Here is a 23,588-nt window from a genome sequence, read left to right on the forward strand (position 1 = left end):
ACATTTTAGTGCCACCGTTTCAGCTGACGCGAGTGCAGCCCTGTTCCCCACGGCCCCATTCTGCACCTGCATTCAGAAAAGATGCGCTTTCTGCTCTTCCCAGGGGCTGGGAGGTGGGGGCTGGGCAGCCTCCTGGTAAAGACAAGAAAACCACCTGAGGGCCAGTCCTCTGATGAGTCTCCCTGTGGATTCCATTCTCCTGCTCACCCTTCTCCTTCAGTAAAGTCCTGAGGTCCTTGCAGACCAACATCTGCTGTGCTCCTCGGAACAGTCAGATCAGAGTGTCAGAGGTGGGGCATGGCAGTTGTTGTTAATAAGACAGCCTCTGATCAAGACAGCTTAAAATGCAAACCTTCCCAAAGCAGTCGAGAAAGGTGGGAAAACTAAACAACCATGTGCCATATTAAAGCAGCTTGTTTATATCCTGCCAGAGAAGCAAAAAGCTAATTTTTGTGTTTTGTCAGACTGTTCCTGAAAGGCGTGGTGTGGGTCTGACTGCTCGATGCCCAAAAGCCAATAAACAGGCCAAGTTGGTGGAAAGGAAAGTTTGCTTTATTTCAGATGCCAGCAACTTGGGGCTAAGGGCAGACATCTGTCTGAAAGCCAACTCCCCCCGCAGAACTTTTATAGGCTGGGGTTGGGGATACATGCAGAACAGCAGAGTCAGCTTGACACTCATCTTCAGATTGTCACTGGTGGCCTCACCAGTGTCTTCTTGACTGTTTTAGGTGAAGTTAATCTTCAGTTCCAGGGTCCATTTGTTCCCATTTCTCTGAGGCCAGTTCTTGGATTTGTGGCAGCTTATGTCCTCTGTACAATCTTTTCTTCATGTAGTTAACTTCTCCCATCTGGTGTTTTAGTATCTATAAGACAGCTCACAGGATACAGCCGAGAATATTATCCATAGCCCTTGACAAGAAACTAAAGGTCCTTGACTGTGCTTAATGACTGCCTCATTATTCACTCTCCTCTGACTGTTTCCCTTTGTTTCTGCGTTTCTCATTTCTCTGATTAAACTTATTCTTTGACTAAAGTTTTCCAAGGACAGAGGGGAGGCAGAGGACCTGCTGGGGGAAGGACCATAAGGTCCTGCTCTGTTTCAAGAGTTTGAGTCAATGGTAGACCACAACCAACAGATTATTTACGGAAAAGCAGACACATTCCTGAAAAATCTACCTAAACAGATTGGCAAATGTGCAGGTTTCGGAATCTGTGTTTCCCTTTACAACTCACAGGCATGAACTGCACTGGCTTTCTCAATTTTGTGGATTTGATTTTTAAAATTAAGAAGAATAAAAGAGCCTCTGGGGAGAGGTGACTCACGAGGGCAAGAGCCAGGGCTCACAGTCTGCTTCCGCCTTCCTCTAGGAGGAAGAAGAGGAGGGTGAGGTTTCAGTTTGACTGTAACAAACACCAGCATCCCTTAGAAGCTGCCTGGGCTTGGCAGGGGAAGAGGGACAGAGACACAGAGTTTCCATCCTCCGTCACTCAAGGGCCCCAGGAGAATTCTGTTCGAGACGTGTGGCCTCCAGGACTTCGTCCCAACGTCCTGTAACTCTGAGGGCTCCCCAACCCCCATCATCTATTCCAGATGTTGTGGGCTCGTCATCTGTAGAGAAGCCTCTAAGAAGGAAACCAAGGAGGAATTTTCCACTCTCTGAACTTTGCACACACACACACCCTGGATAAATCAACCACAGGAGTGAGCGTGGAAGGAAAGTTTATAACTGTGAAGTGGGATGGAGCGCTGGGGAAAGGTCAGCTGCCTGGGGCCAGCAGGAAGCCTCTGAGTCACTGTGGGGGGCAGGGGGACGGAGGGGGTGCCAGGAGGCACTGAGGAACCAGCCCTGCCACCCACTCCCTGTTGGTCAGACAGCTCCTCGTCGGACCTCGGAGTGTGCCAAGCACTTTCACGTGTGTGTCTACGTCTCAGTCTTTTGGGGAAAGACCAGCCCTCTCTGGACTCTTTGTTTGACATGACTCAACCTTGAGGCTGCCCTTTCTCGGGGACAGATGCATGGTGTTCGAGGGGAGAGACCAAAGGAAGTGGGTTTTGTGGGCGACTTAGTCATTACAGGAATGAACCAGAAGCTAGAGGGGTGTAGCACCTGCGTGTCACCTTGACTGACCTCTTCACCTCTCACTGTAAGGGAGCAGGACCCCGTGGGGCCTTCCCCTGCTTCCTCCGCTTGACCTCCTCGCTGAAGCACCTGGATGACAGTATTTGGTGCAAATTTCCTGAGGTTTTTTGTAGATGTAATAAAAATCTCCCTCTTCAACAAATGGAAAATGTTAACGACTTGACAACCAGCCCCAGGCCTCTTGGAGCCTAAGGACTGATAATGTTTTGTTTTTAAATGTTTATTTTTCTGCTCCAGGTTCTAAGTTGCAGTGGCACATGGAATCCAGTTCCCCGACCAGGGATTGAACCCTGGGGCCCGTGCCCTGGGACTGATGATGCTTGTCCCTATGACATCACCTGCTGCCTCACCATCAGCCAATCAGAATCGTGCTCGAGCTGATCACACATCTGTGATCCTCCTCGCTCATCAGGCTTTTAAAAGGATTTTGTTGAAACCCTCAGGGAGTTCGGGGCTTCTTAGGGCACGAGCCACCCATTCTCCCTGCATGGCCCTGAAATACACCTTTCTCTGCCCAGCCTCCGATGTTTCAGCTTTGTTTGACCTCACTGTGCGCCAGGCGCATGAACTTGTGTTAACATCACCCCTACCTCCAGGCCAGCTTCTGTCCCCTGAGGTTCGCCCAGGCGACATGGGACCCACCCCCAAGGCCGGGGGACACAGCGCCTTTCACCTCACCAAGCCCAGCCGCTGAAATGGGTGAATGCAACCTGCCGTTGTTAACCTTCTGTTTTATGCCCATTGAGTGTGAGCCCTTGTCAGCTGCGTTGCTTCTCTGATGGCTCAGCATTAAAGAATCCACCTGCAATGCAGGGTTCAATCCCTGAGTCAGGGAGAACCCCTGGAGTAGGAAATGAAAACCCACTTCAGTATTCTTACCAGGGAAATCCCACGGACAGAGGAGCCTGGAGGCTACAGTCCATGGGGTCACAGAGTCGACAGGACTGAGCGACTGCATACAGCTGCACGCACGTTTTGTCAGCTGAAAAATGAACATTCTCAACCCTTTACCGGCCAACCTACATTTCAGGGGCAAAGCCAGTCTAACTGAATTATTTGTCTTTTCACCTTTTGCTTTCTGACAATTTCATTAAAAAATGAGTGGAAATTAAAACCGAAAGTGCTGCAGCTGCTAGTAATAAAATGGAATTTGAGAATTCTTGGGTATTCACAATGGCAGATATTTCACTTGAGGTTTACACTTTGTGATCTTTAGCAGCTTAGAGATGTGTTCAGCTGCTGCGATAAAATATTAAAGGATGCCCCCAAACTAGTGAAAATGCACACATTAAGGACTGCCCACAGGCCAACCCCCTCCAGCCTCTATGATGCTTCATCAGGGCCATACTCTAGTCTCCTTGGCTGCTGTAACAAAATGCTATAGACTGGGAGGCTTATAAGCAACAGAAATTTATTTCTCAGTGTTCTGGAGGCTGGGAGTCTGAGACCAGGGTGCCATCATGGCTGAGTGAGGGGGTCCCCTTTCCAGGTGGCAGATTTCTTATATTCTCACGTGGCAGAAGGGGCAAAGGAGCTGTCTGGGGTCTCTTTTATTTTGAGCACTGATTCTATCCACCCAGGCTCCACCCTCAGGACCCAGTCACCTCTCAAAGGCTCCACCTCCTAAAAGTATGACGCCAGGAGTTGCTGTTTTTCAATCGCTCAGTCATGTCCGAGTCTTTGCAAGCCCATGGGCTGCGGCACACCAGGCTTCCCTGTCCTTCATTATCTCCTAGAGCTTGCTCAAACTCATGTCCGTTGAGTCAGTGATGCCATCCAACCAGGGCATCCTCTGTCATCCCCTTCTCCTCCTGCCCTCAATCTTTCCCAGCATCAGGATCTTTTCCAATGAGTCAGCTCTTCGAGTTAGGTGGCCAAAGACTGGAGCTTCAGCATCAGTCTTTCCAATGAATATTCAGGGTTGGTTTCCTTTAGGAGTGACTGGTTTGATCTCCTTGCTGTCCAAGGGACTCCCAAAAGTCTTCTCCAACACTGTAGTTCAGGTGTTAGCATTCAAATATATGACTTTTGGGGACAGGAACTCTCCAAGCACAGCAGCCACCTTTGCAGGCTGCTGTTGTCAACCACAGCCTGGAGAAGGCAATGGCACCCTACTCCAGTACTCTTGCCTGGAACATCCCATGGATGGAGGAGCCTGGTGGGCTGCAGTCCATGGGATCGTGAAGAGTTGGACACGGCTGAGCAACTTTGCTTTCACTTTTTACTTTCGTGCATTGGAGAAGGAAATGGCAACCCACTCCAGTGTTCTTGCCTGGAGAATCCCAGGGATGGGGGAGCCTGGTGGGCTGCTGTCTATGGGGTCACACAGAGTCGGACACGACTGAAGTGACTTGGCAGCTTAGCAGTTGTCAACCACAGAATAAGAGCCGGACTGTATCTATGCTCCTCCATATCAGGGTTTGAAACTACTGATAAGGCTTTATAGTCGATTTTAACGTCGACAATCCTTCTGAGTTGTTCACTCATGAACTGACCTGTGAAGAAGGCAGGTCACTAGGTGGGTGACTTTGTCTGCTCAGAATGGAGCTCCATCCTCTTGGTGTGGTGACCGTGTCTACCACAGGTGGCTCAGAATTCTGGCTGCCAGAGGCCAACTGGGAAAGATAAGGGCCTCATGACTTGTTTTGGTTGGACAGGCAAAGCAGGAGGCCCTCCAGCAGGGGGGATTCATTGGCAACCAGAGTTGGTCCCCACAGGTCTAGGTGACTTCCAAGTTGCTTCCAGTGCCAAGGTGCCCAGACTGCAGCGTCGCAACTGTTCAATTGCACAAGAGGAGTGAGAGGGGCTGAGGACAGGGCCCCAGCAGGCTGGTCAGGCGTGGCCTCTGCCAGGCCTCCCCAAGCCCACAGGGTCCCCCTGTGGCTCTGACCACCCAGGCTCCCATCTCCAGCCTCATGGGGGTCAGACCATGTGCCAAGCCTCCTGACAGCTGAACCCCAACTCTCAAACCCGCCAAGGCTCCTCCCCAGGGGCTCAAAGGCTACTCCTCCACGTTCACAAGTCTTCCTGAGTGCTCAGAGACAGCCAGTTAGTGAGGGCTTCTCGAGAGGTGCTGTCTTTCCCTACAGAAATAGCTCTGAGCAAAGGCAGCAGATAAACCCAGGTCCTTCCATAAGGACACAACAAGAAACAGTAAGATTCAAGCAAACAGCCCCGATGCAGGGCTTCCTTGTCTAACTGTGCACAACCTTTGGGATGATATTCTTTCCATCAGGGGAGATGAACCCCGCACGGGCCTCCCACTTGCTGGCTGTGAGGTCAAAGGGCGTGTGCTTCAGCAGCTGGACAAGAAGGTGGCCATCTCTTGGGAGGCATGTGATATCTCACTTTTTTCCAGAACTTGGTCTTGGCGCACTGGGACTGCTCTGTGAAGTCTCCACTCCACCGGACAGCCCCATGCTTCTGTTTGATATACTGAATGGACTCCGGCAAGGCAGTGTAGTCCTTGACCTTCCCCAGTTCAATCAGGATGACCTTTATCCCGTCCTGGATGAGGGCACTGTAGACCGCAATTTGTTCTTCTGACAGGTTCTTTAATAGGTCAAAGCTCAGCTCATCGGGATCGATAACGATGATCAGTCTTCTGCACAGCCTAATATTTTCATCGATGACATTGACCACAGCTGGAAATTAAGGAAGAAGATGTAAAACAGCTCACAGTGGAGACAGCCCCACAGGGGCTTCCCTGGTGGTCCTGTGAGTAAGAATCTGCTTTGCAATGCGGGGAACACGGGTTCAATGCCTGCTTGGTGAACTAAGATCCCAAATGCCTGGAGCAACTAGGTCCTCGAGCCACAACTCGAGAGTCTATGCGCTTTAACAGAAGATCCCATATGACCAAATGCAGCCAAATCAATAAATTTTAAAAATAATAATAAAATAATAAATGAAAAAAACAGCCACTGGTTATGAAATACTCAGAACAAGGATCTTATTATGTCTAACCATTTTTTTTTTTAAGGTTTCTGTCTTTTTTATTTCCCCAAAACAGCATTCTAATGGGAAGTACAGGGCTTCTAGAATTTTCTCCACCTGAATAAATAAATTTTTAGTAAAGCGTTTTCTTTATTGACTAAGATCCATAATATCTAGAATCCACTGTCTGAATTAACTATTCTAGTGAAAAGTCTATTACTATCTGTTTTATGGTAAATCATTCTGGATTAATGCAAAACTTATTAAGCTCATAGTATATAATTTACTTGCATATGTATAAATATTCAGTATTTGTTATAATTCCCATTTTTATCATGTCTAACTTTGTCTATTGAAACTTAGCTAAAAGTCTGGTATATATTAGAGGATAAATGCTTTTCTTTTTTTAAATAACAGACTTTTAAAGGATAGGACATATGTACTCAGTTCAAATGTACTAATCTTATTTGTGTTTCCCTCTTGTGCTTCGTGGCTATTTAAATGCCCAAGGCTTACAGGACTAACTTGAAACCAAATAACATATTCTGCTGACTTAGGGAAGGGAGATAAACTTGGGGTCTTTTAAAAATAAAGACCAAGTTTTATACATTCTTATCCTTAGGATATAAGAACAGACTGTAACATCCCCAAGAGCATGTCCTTCTTCTCTTTGGTTTATTTTAATATTTCTATATAAAATTAATTTTATTTAATATTAATATTTATTTTAATATATTAATATTTCTAGTGCCTACAACTTTGCCTGGCACAATAAATGTTTGTTGAAGAAGTGAATGAATGAACCGTTATTGAAACATGAGCTCTTCTGCATGTTTGTAACAAGCCCTGGATCACACTTTCATTTCTTTCTGGAGAAGGATTTCATAATTTGAAAAGATGTGATAAGCTGTGGATAGGAGCAGCCTACGAAACCAAGGTACTTAGACACCTTTTCTTCATTTCTTTAAATCATATTACATATTTTTGGCTGGGCTAGGTCTTTGTTGCTGCAGGGGTTTTCCTCTGGTTGCAGCAAGCGGGGGCTACTGTCTAGTTGCGGGGCCTGGGCTTCTCAATTCGGGGGCTGCTCTTATTGCGGGGCACAGGCAGCAGGGCACAGGCCCAGTGGTTGTGGCACATGGGCACAGCGGCTCGGTGGCATGCGGGATCTTCCCAGACCAGGGATCAAGCTGTGTCTCCTACATCGCAGGTGGATTCTCCTACCACTGAGCCACAGGGAAGCCCTATTCATTTTTTATCCAATTATTTATTTATTTGGCTGTGCCAGGTCTTAGCTGTGGCACATCGGGTATTTAATATTTGTTCTCACATGCAGGACTTTTAGTTGAGACAAACTATTTGATCCTAAAGGAAACCAACCCTGGATATTCATTGAAAAGACTGCTGCTGAAGCTGAAGCTCCAATACTCTGGCCGACTCACTAGAAAAGACCTGGATGCTGGGAAAGACTGAAGGAGAAAGGAGAAAGGGGCAGCAGAGGATGAGATGGTTAGATAGCATCACCGACTCGATGGACATGAATTTGAGCAAACTCTGAAAGACAGTGGAGGAGAGAGGAGCCTGGCGTGATGCAGCCCATGGTGTCAGAGTTGAACACAACTTATTGACTGAATGACAACAAGAGGAGGACTGGAGGTGACTGGAGTTCATAAAAACCAGCTTTAAACATGTATTCATTTACATATTCAAACCAACAGAAAGTACTCAGTGATTAGGCTCCAGGATTCCACAGCCAATGACCAGTTGTCTGTTTTGGGTCTCTTGGTCAAGGCTAGGTATCTGATTGACCGGCTGGTCATACAAATGCGTCAACCATATCCATACCCAACCAGGAATCACAGTTATCCTGTCAGAGGAATGAGCCTAAGGAAAGAAGAGAGATTGATCCTCACCTCCTCAGAATGGGGGCTGTGGGCAGAGGAGGTGAAGGGCTCCCTGTGGTTCCATACAGAAGGCAATCATACTTCCTGCCATTTGCGAAGTGAAGGAAGAGAGAGATCCCTTTCCATTTCCTTTCTCTCTTTTTTTTTAATTGAGTCTCAGCGTGATGGATCTTAGTTCCTGGACCAGGGATAGAACCTATGCCCCCTTGCAGTGGAAGTAAGGAATGCTAACCCCTGGACCACCAGGGAATTCTGATTCCTTTTCATTTTCTTCATTTCTTATTTTTATACCTCACCGAAAACATACCTTGTCCCGGAAACTCATCCCTGCCAAATATGAATAACTTGTATCCACACTGCTTCTCCAGCACCTCAGGAAGAATTTTCAACACCAGCGTGTCCACATCATGACTCTGGCTTTCCCTCTGAGGCTTGGGATATAAAACATAAGCATCGTACAGCTTCCCATCTGAAAAGGAAACAGGGCAAGCTCGTGGAATTATTCTTACCAAACTGTGTCTGTGTGAGTCGCTCAGTTCCGTCCAGCTCTTTGCAATCCCATGGACTACAGCCCACCAGCCTCCTCTGTCCATGGACTTCTCCAGGCAAGAATACTGGAGTGGGTTGCCATTTCCTCCTCCAGGGGCTTTTCCTGACACAGGGATAAAACCCCTGTCTCCTGCATTGGCAGGCAGGTTCTTTACCACTGAGCCACCTGGGAAACCTCCCTAATGCAAACAGCTTCTTGAAGATATAAAATACTGATAGATGACTAATGAGAACCCACTGTATGGCACAGGGAACTCTACTCAATGCTCTGTGGTGACCTCAACGGGAAGGAAATCCAAAAATCTTGCAGGAGGCCCTTTTGTCTTGTCACTCAGCAAAGCTATATTTCAATTTAACCTTTTACATCAGGCGCCTCCATCCTTAACTCATCTCTGTCTGAAGCACACCTTTCAAATATTTTGATCACATAATACCTTGCCTAACCTGTTGACTCCATTCTTAAAGAAGCTAAAATGAAGAATAAGTAATTTGCGATGACCAGATCTCTTCCCCAGCTTCCCCTTCAGTCAGCTCACAGGCTCACTGTGTGAACAAGAGAGCTCCTAAAGAAAGACCCCAAGGAGTCAAGGAGCCTGCCTGCAGTGGGAGATGGCAACCAGCCTGGCCCCTATCTTGGTGATTAACTAAAATTACTTCTCCTTTTCCCTTTAAAAACATTCCTGGCCAAGCAGAATCTCAGGGAGTAGTTCTGGGACATTAGTCCACCCTCTCCCAGGTTGCCGGCCTCCTGAATAAAGTAGCCTTTCATTTTCCAACCAATCCCCGTCTCCTGAATAGTGGCTTTTGAGAGGTGAGCAGTTGGAGCTGAGTTTGGTAATATGTTTGCTACTAGGGCTTCTCCGGTGGCTGAGACAGTAAAGAATCTGTCCACAGCATGGGAGACCCGGGTTCAATCCCTGGATTGGGAAGATCCCCTGGAGAACGGAATGGCTACCCACTCCAGTATTCTTGCCTGGAGAATTCCAAGGACAGAGGAGCCTGGAGGGCTACAGTCCATGGGGTCGCAGAGTCAGACACGACTGAGCGACTAACACAACACAATAACAGGCTACTGGTCACAAGTCCAGAGTGTCCCCTTTGCTCCTGACCACCCAGCTATAAACTGGAGATTCCCATGACCCCCGCCTTGGGTTCAATTATTTTGCTAGAATAATGCACAGACTCAGAGAAACATGCTACTATTAATAACTACATCATTGATTTATTATAAAAGGATTTTTAAAGGACATGAATCAAAAGGCAGATGAGAAGATGCACAGGGCAAAGAATGCAGAGGCTCAATGCCCTCTCCAGGGCCCCATTCTCCCTAGACTCTACCTGGTCACCAGCCCAGAAGCTCTCCAAACCCTGTCCTTTAGGGTTTGTATGGAGGCTTTGTTATAGAGACTCGTTTGATGAAATTAGGAAAGGGAAGCTTCACAAAGTTCATCCCTGAGTCATTATGGGCAACTGGGTCAGATTGTATTTTCCAAAAATAGCCCCAGAAGTATTTCCAGTCCCGCAGGCTCTTTCCAAACTTCGCCACACCCATAAAGAGAAGGACTCAATTCAGTTTCCCCTCCCTTAGCACTGGGTAAGACTCTGCAGCCGCCTTGATGCGTGAACGCGGTAGAACTGACGCTAGGAATCCAAGGTCTGAGTCATTTTAAAAACTATGTGGGTGAGAGGCGAGGGCTTCCCTGGTAGTCCAGTGGTTAAGAATCCGCCTGCCGACGCAGAGGACACGGGTTCAATCCCTGGTCCAGGAATATTCCACGTGCTGCAGGGCACCTACACCTGTGCGCCTGTGGGCCACAACTACAGAGCGCCCGGGCTCCGTAACAAGAGAAGCCACTGCAGCGAGAAGCCTGAGCACTTCAGTGCTCACTCCAGTATCTTGCTGGGAAAATCCCACGGACAGAGGAGCCTGGTGGGCTAGAGACCATGGGGTCGCAAAGAATCGGACACAACTGAAGGGACTGAGCAGGCATGCATAAAATATTGACCAATAACCAATGAGAACCTACTCTAAGCACAGAGACCTCAATGCTCTGTGGTGACAGACCCTAAATGGGAAGGAAATCCAAAAAAGCGGGGATGTATGTACACATATAGCTGAATCACTTTGCTGTACAGTAGAAACGAACGCAGCGCTGCTAAGCAACTATATGCCAAAAAAAAATTTTTTTAACAGACAATACATAGAACTTATGGACTTTAGCCAAGGCCATCCAGAACTACTTAATAAAACTCTGAATTAGACACACCTCACTATGAATCACTTCTGCAGCCTGACTAATCTGGTTGGAATAAACTTATCAGGAGAAGGACACACTTTCTCTTCTTCATTGGTTTTTGCTGCTGCTGACTCCGTATGTTCCCAAATAACCAGAGAATGTCCTCAAAGGACACAAAGCTGGGAACAGCATCTGGGTTCACCTCAAGAGTCTCATCACTCACTCACTGTTCAAGTCACACTCAGAGGGGAATCAGCGACTGAGCTGGAGGGAATGTAGCCACAAAGGACGCGTGCACTTCGCTGACTTAAAGGAGAAGAAGAGAACCCCTGGCTGACTGGCCGTTCCCGTCTCAAGTCCTCAGCCCACTGGCTCCGATCCTGGTCAGCAGCCCGGTCTGAACAGAGGGCGGGGCTCCCTGAGTCGCTTGTCTGTCCAGCTTCCCCCGCTTGGGATGAGACACCATGCAATTCCTTTTCCTCTTCCTGCTACATCTGACTTCACCCGCGGCAGCTTCACCATGCACTTTGCACTCACGCTCCCTGGAATCCCAGTGAGTCAGAGAGACGGAGCTCTGGGGACACCCCAGCAGGGCCCTGTCCGTCAACGCATGAAGCAGCTCTGTATCAGGAAAGACAAACAGCTTTGCTGCCCTGAAGCCTCTTCTCAGATGGATGCAGGAAGATCACGGGCAGAGATGGGCTGACACAGAACAGGCTCTCCAGGGACCACAGCCCAGCTCAGCCCAGCCCACTGCCCACAGCACTAAAAGAGTTTCAGGGCATACATAGGGAACAGCCGTGTGCACAGAGCCAGGGAAGGAGAGGGTGGGAAGAACATGCAAACATACACGTTACCATGTGTAAAACAGATAGCCCATGGGAAACTGCCGTGTGACACAGGAGGCTCAACCCAGTGCCCTGTGACAACCTCGAGGGGCGGGACGGAGTAAGAGGTGGGAGGGAGGTTCAAGAGGGAGGGGATATATGTCTGCCTATGGCTGATTCATGCTAATATATGGCAGAAAACAACACAATACTGTAAAGAAATTAACCTCCAATGAAAAATACATTTAAAAAAAATCTTAAGAAAAAAGAGCTTCAGGTTGCACTGGTCACACACAGCCAATTTCCACAAGTGAATTTTGCTCTCAAAAAAGAATTCATTGTTTCCCAGGTTGCTCAATGGCTGCTGATTTTGAACTCTGAAATTTCATTTAAACTCTAAGTTAGGACACCTATGCTTCATCAAACCTGTGCACAAGCATGTGTTTTTTTCTATGCAAAGGCAAGCACTTCGTGTGAATATCGCCCTTCTGTGCAACAAGGATTCTTAACGCGTGCCAGGACCCCCCAGCGCCCGAGTTCCCATCAGCATTGCAAGTCTGTGGACCTGAAAGTGATGCCTCCATGGATCTCCTTGCAGAAAGCTGCACAGTCAGACCTCTCTCAGCCGTGTATGCCTTTTTCTATCCAATTAAAAGAGATTAAAGCAGATTTAATGATGATGAAGCTGAAGCTCCAATACTTTGGCCACCTGATGGCCCTGATGCTGGGAAAGGCTGAAGGCAAAAGGAGAAGGCGGCAGTAGAGGATGAGACGGTTGGAAGGCATCACTGACTCAATGGACATGAGTTTGAGCAAACTCTGGGAGACAGTGAAGAACAGGGAAGCCTGGCGTGCTGCAGTCCATGGCGTTGCAAAGACTCGGACATGACTTGGCGACTGAACGACAGCAAGTACACTCACCTTCTATGGGCCCTGCAGAATGGAAGGAACTTCGATACCAAAGTACAATGTCGATCTTAAAAATGTTGTAGATACACATGGCAGACACCACTGCACCAGTCAAGATGAGAAGCCCTCCTATCAAGTAAGCTTGAAAATCTGGAACTGCAAATGACAGCAAAAATAAATAAATAATAATACTACAAAAAGTCAATTACACACTTTACTTATACAGATTGCATGACATATGCCAAATAGAAATGTATTGAATGTTAATGAGAATAACACAAAGACTTCTTTACAGTTAAATAATAGGTTTTCGTGATTGCTGTTTAGTCACTTGTCATGCCTGATTCTCTGCGACCCGTGGGCTTGACTGTAGCCCACCAGGCTCCCCTGTCCATGGCATTTCCCAGGCAAGAACACTGGAGTGAGTTGCCATTTCCTCCTCCAGGGGATCTTCCCAAGCGAGGGATCAAGCCCATGTCTCCTGCATTGGCAGGAGGATTCTTTACCACTGAGCCACCTGGGAAGCTGAAAAATCTCTTCACAGTTAAATTATAGGTGTGGGGAGCAGATTAACCTGGTCTCGGCCATGAATCTGAGGAATAAATGTGCTCCTGGGAACTTGGAGAGGGAAACTCTGTAGACGCCTAGCTCCGGATGGTAGATGCTGTACGGCTCTGACTGCAGAAGACTGCTCACCTGTCAAAGCACACCTGGCCAGGTAACTCCTTACTCATCGCTAGACTCTCCAGAGGCAGAGCCTGAGCACATTTATTGGCCATGTTCTCCAGGTGATTCTGTTGCACAATTTTTTTTTTTTAAAGAAAATAATTTTTTTAAATGCGAACTATCTTTAAAGTTTTTATTGAATTTGTTACAGTATTGCTTCTGCTTTATGCATTGGTTCTTTGGCTGCAAGGCAAGTGGGATTTTAGCTCCCCGACCAGGGGTAGAACCCTCACCTCCTGCATTGGAAGGCGAAGTCTTAGCCACTGGACTGCCAGGGACATCCCTTCTTGCACATTCGTCATTATTTTTTTTTTTCTTTTAGCTGCTATTGACCGTCTTTACTTATTGTTTTTTAATTTAACTTTTTATTTTATATTGGAGCATAGTTGATCATTGGGCTTCTCAGGTGAAGAACAGGGAAACCTGGAGTGCTGCCGTTCATGGGGTCAGAAAGAGTCAGACACCACTTAGTGGCCGAACCACAACAGGTGGCGCTGGTGGGAAAGGGTCTGCCTGCCAATGCAGGAGACACAAGAGACATGGGTTCAATCCTGGGTGGGGAAAACGCCCTGGAGCAGGAAATGGCAGCCCACTCTAGCAATCTTGCCTGGAAAATTCCATGGGCAGAAAAGCCTGGTCATCTACAGTCCATGAGGCAGCAGAGAGTCAGACAACACGGAGCACATCTATCTGTCTACCTATCTACAGCTGATTAGCAATGTTGTATTAGCTTCAGGTGTACAGCAAAAGGATTCAGTTACACATCCACAGGTATCTATTCTTCTTCAAATTATTTTCCCATTTAGGTTGCTACGTAATATTGAGCACAGTCTTGATTCTGTTCTATGACTGTTATAATCACCTTCCCAGTGACTCAGAATTGAGCAGCAGGACCCCCATCGTGGGGCTTCCCAGGTGGTACTAGTGGTAAAGAACTCGCCTGCAATGCAGGAGACATAAGAGATGCAGGTTCGATCCCTGGGTCGGGAAGATCCCCCTGGAGAAGGAAATGGCAACCCACTCCAGTATTCTTGCCTGGAGAATCCCATGGACAGAGGAGCCTAGTTGGCTACGGTCCATGGGGTAGCACAGAGTCGGACACTACTGAAGTGATTTAGTATGCATGCACACGCCCCCATCATTGATAAAGAACCACCAGTTGCCGCCCCTGGAAGCCATCCCCATGGCTGCACAAGACTGGCCAAAGCCAAAGTCCAGCCTCATCTGCCCTGTTCACCAGCAGCAGCCGGGGAGGCACCTGTCTGCAAGGCACTAGCTCAGGAAGGGCGTTTACACCTGGTTGTGTTTTGTGAGCACCTTGCTGAGCAATTAAGGCAAAAAGCAGTGGGCAGATGTCCAAGGAGCAGAACCAGTTTCTCTGGAACTCCAAGTCCCTGAGAACATGCTTCTACGCATCTGAGAAGAGGAACAGCCCACAGCTTTCTGCTTTACCATGGCCCAAAGTTGTGCTGCCAAAGAAGGAGGCTCCAGGAGGGAGAGAATCAGAAAAGAGGAACCAGGAGAGGGGAAGAGAAATTCTGTCCATTCTTGGAATCCACCACACGTCTACCACTTCCTTCATCCTCCCTGGACCTCAAGTCCCCACTGGAAAGTGTGCGTGGGTAGGGAGTAGGGGGGTGGGGGGAAGGGGAGCTTACTAAAGAGCCAATCACAACCTGCACCAGGCCACACCATGTTGCAAACATTTTGCAAAGAAATCCTTATGCATACTTGTATGTCTTCAAATACATGGCACAATAAAGCATGATAAATAAAAACACCTTCTGTACCCTAAAATCAATCCACTGATGAAGCCCCAGCCCTGCCAACTGGAGCTGCTCTGCACGCTGGTGCCGTTGGTCCTGACCTCTTGTCTGAGCCTCTAGCTCCTAACTATTTGATGGATTCTCCTCCTCCTCCCTCCCACCACCCCTGATTTCTTCACCCTTTACCAGCTCTTGGACCAACTGTACCACCTGTCTCTTTAGGAACACTGCGTCTGGGGACCTTCACTGTACACGTCAGGGATATTGGCATTATAAACGATTATGATAAAGAGATCAGGCCCACAATATTTATGAGATTCTAAAAGCCCCCGGTAAAGTAGACAGGAGTGATGCCCTGAAATTCTTGGATTGATCATTCACTGCATTGAGGAGTGTCGACTCCCTCTGCTCTGTAAATGAGCTAAAAGACGATGACATTCAAAACAGGAAACAATGAATACGTTCAAAGGGAGTATTGGCTTTGAAACTGAAATAAGTGGGAAACTCTCTGTTGAGACATCAGGTATCCGAGTGAAAACTCTATTTAAAGTGGGATTCCTCATTTGGGTCCACATGGCCACCACCAGCCTTAAGCTGAGATGGTAAGCCAAGAACAAGTGATTAAAAGAAATTTATAGAAGGGCACACCCAATCCAAACAACTCTCTGGAGATCCTACTTCTCATAAACAAAATCAGATTCACACCTATAGGTGTCTTCAAGAAAAATCAGGAAGTCTAACGGAGAAGCTGTGATCTTACCTCTGGTTTCAAGTAAACGAAGATGAGGCTTGAATTTAAGTTCCTAAGAATTTAGGGAAAACAAACCAGAGTGCACCTGTCCAGAAATACCTTGCATGTGAGATACGAAATAAGCGTTAACAGGAACAGTGACGAATTCAGTAAGTGTAGGTTTCTTAACTAACCGAAAACAAAGCGGAGAAAGGACCCTTTCCTTCTCCTGTATGATCAAGCAGGTGTTCACAGCTAGCACCATTCATTTGTTTTGAGCCTCAGAATCCTGAACACAGTGCTTCCACGATCAGTATCTATAAGTCAGTATTGACACAGAACTCTCACTGCTCATCCTCAGTCTAGTTGAGGCAGATTTCAGTCATAGCCATTTCAGGTCTTGAGCGAGCTCCAGCATTTCCCACAGTCAGAGTCCCCTCTTTCCTCTGGGCTGGACGCTGAGGTACACTGTCCAGCAATTCTACTCCTGATGATGAACCACAGAGAAACGCTTCTCCAAGAGTACTGCTGGCAAATCAAAGCCTTCTCTCTTGTGTGAAGCAATCCGAAAACTAAAGAGTTGATGTTAATAGAATTATTTTTTAAAAGCTGTCTTGGGAAACCACAGGCCAGTCTCCTACAAGGTACTTCAAACCCTGCCTCTGACTTTTCTCCAGATAATTTCACCCTTCGCTTTCCACTCTCGGATTCCATTGCCTCCATCAGATAATGAGCACACTCTGTATGCTGCTAAGTGCACTATCTGCACACACACAGGGAGGCAGAGTCCAGGCTCCAGGCAACTAACGATGTTAGCAATTCACCCCTGCTGATGACACAAGAGAAGAGAAGGGTGCTTCCTGCTCGAACACTGGAATTTGGCCTCTATCGATAATTTTACAAAGCTACATGATGAAAATATACATTGGCATTTTACATCACATGACTTCTAATAAACAACCAAAAAGCTGAACATCACAAGCACATGATTTTACCAGTTGAGCAAATCAGGTGTAATAAAGGAATACCTCTGCTTCCTGGAGTGCTGATGCATAAAATCTCAATGTATGTTCAGAAGGAGCTGTCTAAGGACATTGCAGTGAAAAAACAGCCTGACCCCGAGAGCATATTCAGACAGGGTATCAGTTTTTAATTAGATTTCATATTGAGTCTCCTTACTCAGAACCACTCTGCTGTCTCACAGCAAGCATTCAATGCTCTTTTCCTGTGTGCTTCCTTGCCATCATCTGGAACTCTCTGGGCAGTCACCCCCAGCAGGACATTACCTGGGAGCTTCAGTATAAAGAAAGCAGCAGACACCCCAGCATGGCACATGAAAGGGCGGCCATAATCTTCCATTTTCACTTCTAAGAAGGTTATGTTCACGGTATAAAAAATGTGTTCTGGAAAAATAGTGTAGTTTCTATAAAAGAAAAGAGCCCATCATTAATACGTACATGAGCTGTCTTTACCCACCAGGTTTTTATGAACTTTTGTCTGGAGGATAAAGTTCTTTCTTGGAGTACACTTGGAACCATTATTTTACCCTGAGAATACCCCGCTGGCTCAATGAGGCAATGGATTATGTAGCTCCAAATGTAATGTGCATTTTCTTTCAGACAGTGACACAAAAGTGCGCTCCTTCTCATTCGAGACACCGTCCTCAGCCCTAAGGGGTCCTCCCCTGTTCCTCTCCACCCGTTCTAACTTATTTACACTGCAACACCCAATACACATTGGTCTGTCCTCTGACTTCATGCGCCTTCTTTTCTACCACTCGGCTTAAACCATCATCAGTTGGGTTTGTACCGCTCCATTAGCTAATGATCACGCACCGTCTCCCCTAAGAATCCCCATGTCACTGTCCACTTCACTGTTTAAGCCTTGAAGGCCCACGGCTCATGATATAACTAAGCAGGAATGAAGGAGACTGATTATAAGGCCTAGCTAAGGATGCTTTAAGCCATGCTTAATTTTTTGCCTCCTTTCTCTAAGATGTAAGCAGGATTGGTAGCATGAGCATCTTTTTAAAAATTATTTTTACTACTGATTGATTGATTGGCAGCCCTGCGGGACATGAGGGATCTTAGTTCCCTGACCAGGGATGGAGCCCGTACCCCCTTTGGTGGGAGCTTGGGGTCTTAACCACTGGACCACCAGCAAAGTCTCTGAGCATCTTCTCAGACCCAGATGCTTGGCTCTCTGAAGCATACCACCAAACGGAGTGAGGGAGAGGCTGTGAGAGTCACAAGCAGTACTGGCACCAGTGTCATTCAGATGGGGAAATTAGCGCTAGGTTGCAGAGAAGCCAGGAGAGCGAGACACCCACTCAATTCCTTCCTGAATGCGCTTGGATTCCCCATAGTAGTCATCGACCAGGGTATTGTTGACCCTCCAGCAGCGTGGGTTTGTGTTGTCCCGCGTGTCTGTTATGTTGCAGTTGACAATGAGCATGGAGCCTGTACAATCAAATTCAGAAACACTTAGTGAGATCCCAACCAAGGTGACGTGCATCATAAAGGCACCTTGCTTCTGAACCTTGAATCGCTTTCAATTACCAAAAATATCCTCCCTGAGGTCAACATCCATCTGCTTTATTCTCTCCCTGGACAGAGATGAGGAGGACATGAGACCATGCAGGATGTGTACTGCACAGACAAGAATAAGCGGTGAAACACTACCAGGTTGGGGCCAGTGTTTATCACAACATCAGGGGCACAGATACTACTTCTACTCTTAGCAAAGAACATTACAATTTAAAAAGTATTTCACACATGTTTTGGTCTCCATCTCTAAACCACTCCTACAGAGCAGAAAAGAAGTGGTGCTATTACGTCCATCTTACAGATGAGAACATTGAGGTCCAGATAGATCAAGTGACTTGCTCAAGGTCACACATTAGAGGAAGGAGCGAGACATGAACTCTGGTTTTCTAATTCCAAATCCAGTCAGATTAAGCACATTACGTTTCATTTCTAATTTTAAAAGATTTTTATTTTTAAATGATGAATTCCTAGTTCAAGTTTTCTAAATGACTTTTCGGTATCTACGCAGTAAGCGTATCATTTTTTTTTTCTCCTTAAGCTAGTTTATGCAAAAGATGAATTATCTAACATTAAACAAGTTTGCATTGCTCCATGTAACCCCCAGTTTTGCCTTTTACGTACATTGCTAAAATAAATTTGCTAGCAATTTGCTTTACATTTTTCATCTGTATTTATGAATGATTTGGTCTGAAATTTTCCTTTGTAATGATGTCCTTTTTGGGTTTGGGTGTCAAGGTTTTCCTGACCTTATGAAATGAGATAAGGATTATTTCCTCTTTTTCTTCTCTCTTAAACAATTTGTTGAAAATTGGTATTAATTCTTTATTAAATGTTTTTCAGAATTCACCAGGAAAGCCAAATAAACCCCAGTTTCTGTTTGTGGGAAGATTTTAAATTAACTTATATGACTATTTTGCTCTGCCAAGGCTTATCTTTTCTTTCTTAATTATCTAAGCACAATGACTAGAATTTTCAAAGACAGGAGAGGGGAACAAAGTTAATTGAGAGTTAATAACAACTATACTTATCTTTTCTAGGTGTTTATGAAATCCGCAAGAGTATTCACATGGTGAGTGATTTGTAAACAAATATCCTAATTGTTATTATTATTATTGAACTTTCCTTGAAAATTCGAAAGAACTAAAGAACCCTCCTTAAAACGTGTGGGTCCAGAGGCTTTTAAGCAAATGGGCTTCCCTGGTCACTCAGATGGTAAAGAATCTGCCTGCAGTGCGAGAGACCTCAGTTTGATCCCTGGGTCAGGAAGATCCCCTGGAGAAGGGAATGGCAGACCACTCCAGTATTCTTGCCTGGAGGATCCCATGGGCAGAGGAACCCGGTGGGCTGTAGTCCATGGGACCACAAGGAGTCGGCCATGACTGAGAGCACACACATCCGATTTCCTATTTTGCTTTATAAGCTTCCTCATCTCTGTCTTTAATGTCTGAGTTTCTCTGCATTTGAGAGACTCAGTTTCCTGGAGCTTCCTCTCCCTCTTTTATTCTGCCCCATACCTGCCCCAAGCCTTCGGCCCTTAGCAACTTCAGAGGCTCCGATAAGTTTACTCACCAAGTTTTACTTCAATTGAATTGTTTTTTGGATAAATGATCTTAGGGATTCTTCCTCCACTCCCCACTTTTTCTGCTAAAAAAATCATAACACATGAGATTGTGTTAGAAACATACTCAACTACTTGACTGCAATCATAACATAAAATATGGTAGACCTTCAATAAACATTGGTCAAGAAAAAAACAAAACTCGTAGTGGGACAAAATATCACTCCATAAATGCATATTTTTCAACCAGGTTATCATTGAATTGCTAAGGGAAAAATCTGAAAGCTGGGCTACCAAAAGTCATGTCACTGTTATATATAGGACGTAAATATAAACGGATGAGATTGTGTGATAAATTCTCACTGCCTAGTCATCCAATATACTTCCTAAGCAGTGGCAATAAGTGAAGCTCTGACCTGAGTCCTAGACAGAGAGAAATAGTAACCCTAACAATCTATCGCCAATTCCATTCTTCCATTCTCCGACTCTGCCCTCCTGTATTCTTCACGCCGTTTGTCCCCTGTGTCCCTCACCTTTTTCATCCCTCTCCCTCACGTTATAACCGTCTTCCTTGTGTTGACTCCCCAACCCTTTGACTTTCTCCATGTCTTCCCTTCTCCATTTGCCTACCAATATTTGGCAAGTGGGCCTCAGTGCTAAAGAATTCACCTGCTGAGGCAGGAGACACAGGTTTCGATCCCAGGTCCAGGAAAATCGCACATGCCTTGGAGCAACTAAGGAAGTGCGCCACCGCTGCTGAGCCTGTGCTGCAGCAGCCGTAACTGCCAAAGCCGGCACATCCGAGGGCCTGTGCGCCGCGAGAGAAGCCAGTGCAATGAGAAGCCTGCCCACCGCACCTAGAGAGTAGTGCCACTCCCCACGACTGGAGAAAAGCCCGCGCGCAATGAAGCCCCAGCGCAGCCAAAATGAAAGAAGTGAAAAAATCACCCGTCTCATTCGCGAATTGTCTGATTCATCTCTGCCTCTTTCCCCCTCAGACTTCAGGGCTCGGTCAGAGCAGCGGTCACGGCTCTTCCCATCATCATGATCTCCCTGCCCGGCACCGGACCTGAACTTGATGAGCACCCAGTAAAGGGTCCATCCATGACTGCCTGAAGAGCAGTCTCCCACCACTTGCAGCCAAGTGTGGATGACCAGACCCAGAAGGTGCTATGGCAGCTTCCTAAGCGGTCTCCAGATCTCAAGACCCTCTTCAACTCCTTCTCGAACCATCTCATAACTGACCTTGTTCATCAGGAGTGCAGCCTTGGGGCTCTGCACTTGCATGCGTTCAAGGACTCCTCAGTGGCAACTTGGTAAAGCCAGTGTACAATCGGCCCCCTTGACCTTGCCCCTCTTTAACTCCACGACCTCAACTCCCATCACTCCTCAGCTCACACTTGTATATGCCCTAGCAAGATTACTCTTAAAGCCAATATGAACTATGATGGTACACATTTCTATGCATTGTCTGAGGCTCTCATCTCTGCCTTTCCCCTCTCTTCTTTACTTCTGTAAATCCTGCTCATCCTTCAAACTTCAGTAGAGAAGATACTTCCTCTTGGAAGCCTTCCAAGACCATTTATTTATTTGCCACCCATGCATCTACTTTTGATTTTTTCCTGCTTCCCCAGATCCTGTCTATAACTCTCTCTTTGCCACATAATGTTAAGACAATCCATGTATATCTCTAGCTCCACTGCAACTGGGCTGATAGCTCCTCAGTAGAAGAAAGAATTTTAAAGTTTTTCTTATTATCACATTTTAACAAGTTCTGTCACATAACAGATTACAAGTAAACGTTTATTGCAAAGATGTGCATATGGATGATTGGACTCAACGATTCCTTCAGGTATTCTTCATTTTGCCTTTGAAATTTCACCTGATAAAGAACTCCCAATGTAATACTAAAGCATAAGAGTAGTCAGTCATTCAGTTCATTGATAGATTTGTGTGTAGTCTAAGTCAGGCTCTGGAGTACGTGTTGGGAATTCAGTGCTGAACAAGACAGGATGGGGCCTTGTTCTGGGGAGACATATTTGCTGTGGTTCAGTTGCTGTCATGTCCCACTCTTGGAGATCCCATGGACTGCAGCACACCAGGCTTCCCTGTCCATCACTCTCTCTCTGAGTTTGCTCAAACTCACGTCCATTGAGTTGGGGATGCCATCCAACCATCTGATCCTCTGCCGCACCCTTCTCTTGCTTTCAATCTTTCCCAGCAACGGGGTCTTTTCTAATGAGTTGGTTCTTCGCATCAGGTGGCCAAAGTATTAGAGCTTCAGCTTTAGCATCAGTCCTTCCAATGAATATTTAGGGTTAATTTCCTTAAGGACTGACTGGGTTGAATGCTTGTTGTCCAAGAGATTCTCAAGAGAGTCTTCTCCAGCACCACAGCTTGAAAACATCAAATCTTTGGCGCTCTGCCCTCTTTACAGTCCAACTCTCACCTTTACTGAATATCTATACTTTTTCAGGCACCCCATGAGCTTCTCTATAGACACAATCTCATTTAATTTTCATGCACAAACCAGGAGTTTTGAGTCTTCTATTTTTTCAGATGAGAAAATTAAACTGCTCATGGCCTTTCACCCCACTATCCCTAACCTCTGATCCTAATAAAGACATATTTGAGAGCTTGTTAGTCCTCAGGAAAATCAGGATGGAGAAACCTTCTGCCCAAAACCACTCATCTCGAGCAAACCCACGAGCAGTCAAGGTGAAGGGTAAGCGCGTACTTACTGACAGTCACAGAGATGCTGTTGAAAACAGTGTGCTGTTTCTTTGCATGTGTGAGGCTGGCTTGACATTCATAGTTCCCTCTGTCCTCCACCGAGACATTCTTCACTAAGAGCTTTTTTCCCCGAGAAATAAACCGTTCTCCTTCTATCTCTATACAGTCCTTAAAAAAAAAAAAAAAAAACACTTTTTTCAATTCAAAGAGTATCTTAGGGTGTCAGTTACATTCCTAATTAGCATCAGTCCATGAACCATGGGGAGACAAGAAATCTATGTGATCTCTAGACCTTAGATAATTTATAAGCTAATTGAAGACATACATATTTATATAGTGAAGCAGGTCAGGCGTGTTTGACTCTTTGCGACCCCATGGGCTGTACAGCCTACCAGATTTCCTCTCTAAGGGATCTTCCTGACCCAGGGATGGAACCTGGGTCTCCTGCCTTGCAGGCAGACAGACATTTTATTGTCTGAGCCACCAGATATTTATATAAGATATATATTTTAGAAGATACATATATATTATCTCCTGGAGAAGGGAATGACAACCCACTCCAGTATTCTTGCCTGAAAAATTCCATGGACAGAGGAGCCTGGTGTTACAGTTCATGAGGTCACAAAGAGTTGGCCACGACTGAGCATAACAGTATATGTATATATATATATATGAAGCATATATCCCCAGAAAATTTGACAAAGAGTATTCTACAGGCCAGAGTGAGTGTTATAAATATGAGTTGAGAGAAAAGAAGCCTGCATAGACAGGAAGTGAGACTTCACGGGGAAGGATTACATCTGCTCCATAAAGGAGTCTGGTCGGAGGATGTGATCAAGCAAGAATGTCCTCCACCCACAGGAGCCCAAGTCCCCCAGTGCACCACCATCCAATGGCACCAAGTGAGGCTGCAAGCCCAGGTGAGTAAGGAATGCCCCCTCATTCCATCCGTTCTTCCTCACACACTATTTGGATGATCCCCACTTCCTAACTCAATTTCTGAAATAGCCTAAAGATCAATGCGGA

General features: G+C 46.2%; 1 protein-coding gene across 7 annotated transcripts in view; it reads right to left on the minus strand.

Annotated features, from left to right (window-relative positions):
- Positions 1-3,535: 3,535 nt before the first annotated feature.
- Positions 3,536-23,588, minus strand: part of IL1RL2 (interleukin 1 receptor like 2) — a 28,360-nt gene continuing 8,307 nt past the window's right edge. For all 7 annotated transcript variants that reach the window (XM_060413927.1, XM_042246365.1, XM_042246364.1 and 4 more), the window contains 7 exons: positions 22,571-22,730; positions 19,841-19,915; positions 18,055-18,184; positions 17,012-17,148; positions 12,516-12,659; positions 8,289-8,450; positions 3,536-5,785 (listed from right to left, as the gene is read on the minus strand). In XM_060413927.1, the coding sequence (XP_060269910.1) occupies positions 5,421-5,785; positions 8,289-8,450; positions 12,516-12,659; positions 17,012-17,148; positions 18,055-18,184; positions 19,841-19,915; positions 22,571-22,730 (1,173 nt within the window). In that variant the 3' untranslated portion in view covers positions 3,536-5,420. The remainder of the gene's footprint in view (positions 5,786-8,288; positions 8,451-12,515; positions 12,660-17,011; positions 17,149-18,054; positions 18,185-19,840; positions 19,916-22,570; positions 22,731-23,588) is intronic.

The sequence above is a fragment of the Ovis aries genome, chromosome 3, assembly GCF_016772045.2.
Source record: "Ovis aries strain OAR_USU_Benz2616 breed Rambouillet chromosome 3, ARS-UI_Ramb_v3.0, whole genome shotgun sequence".
Lineage (NCBI taxonomy): Eukaryota > Metazoa > Chordata > Mammalia > Artiodactyla > Bovidae > Ovis > Ovis aries.